Source organism: Monopterus albus, unplaced genomic scaffold, assembly GCF_001952655.1.
Source record: "Monopterus albus unplaced genomic scaffold, M_albus_1.0 scaffold76.1, whole genome shotgun sequence".
In the NCBI taxonomy this organism is placed as follows: Eukaryota; Metazoa; Chordata; class Actinopteri; order Synbranchiformes; family Synbranchidae; genus Monopterus; species Monopterus albus.
Genome location: NW_018127956.1, coordinates 33898 through 35344, shown reverse-complemented (window position 1 = coordinate 35344; position 1447 = coordinate 33898). Strand labels below are relative to the sequence as shown.

Sequence of the window (1447 nt, the reverse complement as noted above, 5' to 3'; positions counted from 1 at the left end):
AAGCAAGTCTGAGATCTTCACAGTAGCCTCACAGCTTAGGGAACAGACTAGCTATACAACATCATTGAGCTGCTCCACAAGAAACTGTGGCCACACTTCACAGTACAGATAATCTGCTGGCATTACTTAGTAATACTGAATCAATCACTGAAGCTTTTCTTTGTGATAGAATTAGAATTATAACCCAAAATGTCATAGTTTTTTCCCCAAAAAGTGTTTAAATAGAAGTGGGAGACATTTAAGTTCATTAAGCTGAGAACTTTCTAGACTGTTTTAATTCAAACGTCAAAGCAGTCTCCTGTTGGACTTTGTTAAAACAGGCATAACAAAATAATCTAAGATCAAAAGTCCACTTACTGGCTTTTCAGAGCTTTCAGCTGCATCTCTCAGCGCCTTTAGGGATTTAGACAGTAATGTTCAACACAATAAAATAAGGTAAATCTTTCAACGAGCCCACTGCTAATTCTTAAATAATATAAGGTGATTAGTGTCAGACTATGTCTAATCCTGACCTGAAAAAAGTACAACCTGCTAATACTAAGTACATACCAGTGTGACCAGAGTACTGTCAAGTGCAACCAAAGCTGGTCTTGGCTGAGTTTGTAAACATTTAATGCATTTTGGGGTCTGTAACTCATCAAGACCCCCTCTATAACTCAGTCCCGTCGTTCCTTAAAACCCATGTGTCCCAAAAATTGTTTTCTTGACACTTTTTTACATGACACCCCCCACCCCCCTTTTAACAAAAATTCCTTCTTCTTTTGTTTTTCCAGTTGGCAGGATTGTCTGTTGTTCACTGTAATCTGGCCCAGTACTGACCAATGCTCTGCTGCTCAGTTCCTGGGACCTGGACCGGGACTGAAACACCAGGTGATATGAGCCCTGAATGGAAGTGAAGAAGAAAACTGAGTCGGTCAGGCAGCTTGTGGCTGGTTTTACACTTACAGTCAGCGGTAAGAAGCGGGCATACAGAAACACTCACCGGTGTTGGAGTTGGCTGAGGGTGGAGTCTGCAGATGAGGGGAGGAGTATGCCGATGAGTCAAAGCTGCGCGGGGCAGAGGGGGATGGAGGTAACATGCAGGTGTAGGAAGAGGCTGACTGGGGAGGAATAGACTAAGCATTGACACCAGAGTTGGGGACAAGAAAGATGTCTGTTAGGTTCTTGTGAAAAAACAAAACATATTATTTTATCTATGAAGACCATTTTTTAAAGTTACATATATCCATTGCTGTATACAACATTTAGTGTAAAGGTGGTTTGAAAGAGTGACAGCAAGGTTTCAGTTTAACCACATGGGGGTGCTAGAATAGTGCTGTATAACAGGAGTAAAGGACAGAAGGGGGAGCAACAGCACCACCAGCAGCATCAGACCACGTTCTGTCTTACATGGGCAAACATATTTCACTTATTTTGTGATCTTTATGCTTTGGTCATAAGTATTCAG

At 41.7% G+C, this 1447-nt stretch overlaps 1 protein-coding gene across 1 annotated transcript in view; it reads right to left on the bottom strand.

Moving 5' to 3' along the window:
- Positions 1-614: 614 nt before the first annotated feature.
- The window catches only part of pax10 (paired box 10), a 5162-nt gene continuing 4329 nt past the window's right edge, over positions 615-1447 (bottom strand). Inside the window, exons 6-7 of the mRNA XM_020606312.1 lie at positions 983-1115; positions 615-882 (exon numbers count right to left, since the gene is read on the bottom strand). Of these exons, the coding sequence (XP_020461968.1) occupies positions 794-882; positions 983-1115 (222 nt within the window). The 3' untranslated portion in view covers positions 615-793. The remainder of the gene's footprint in view (positions 883-982; positions 1116-1447) is intronic.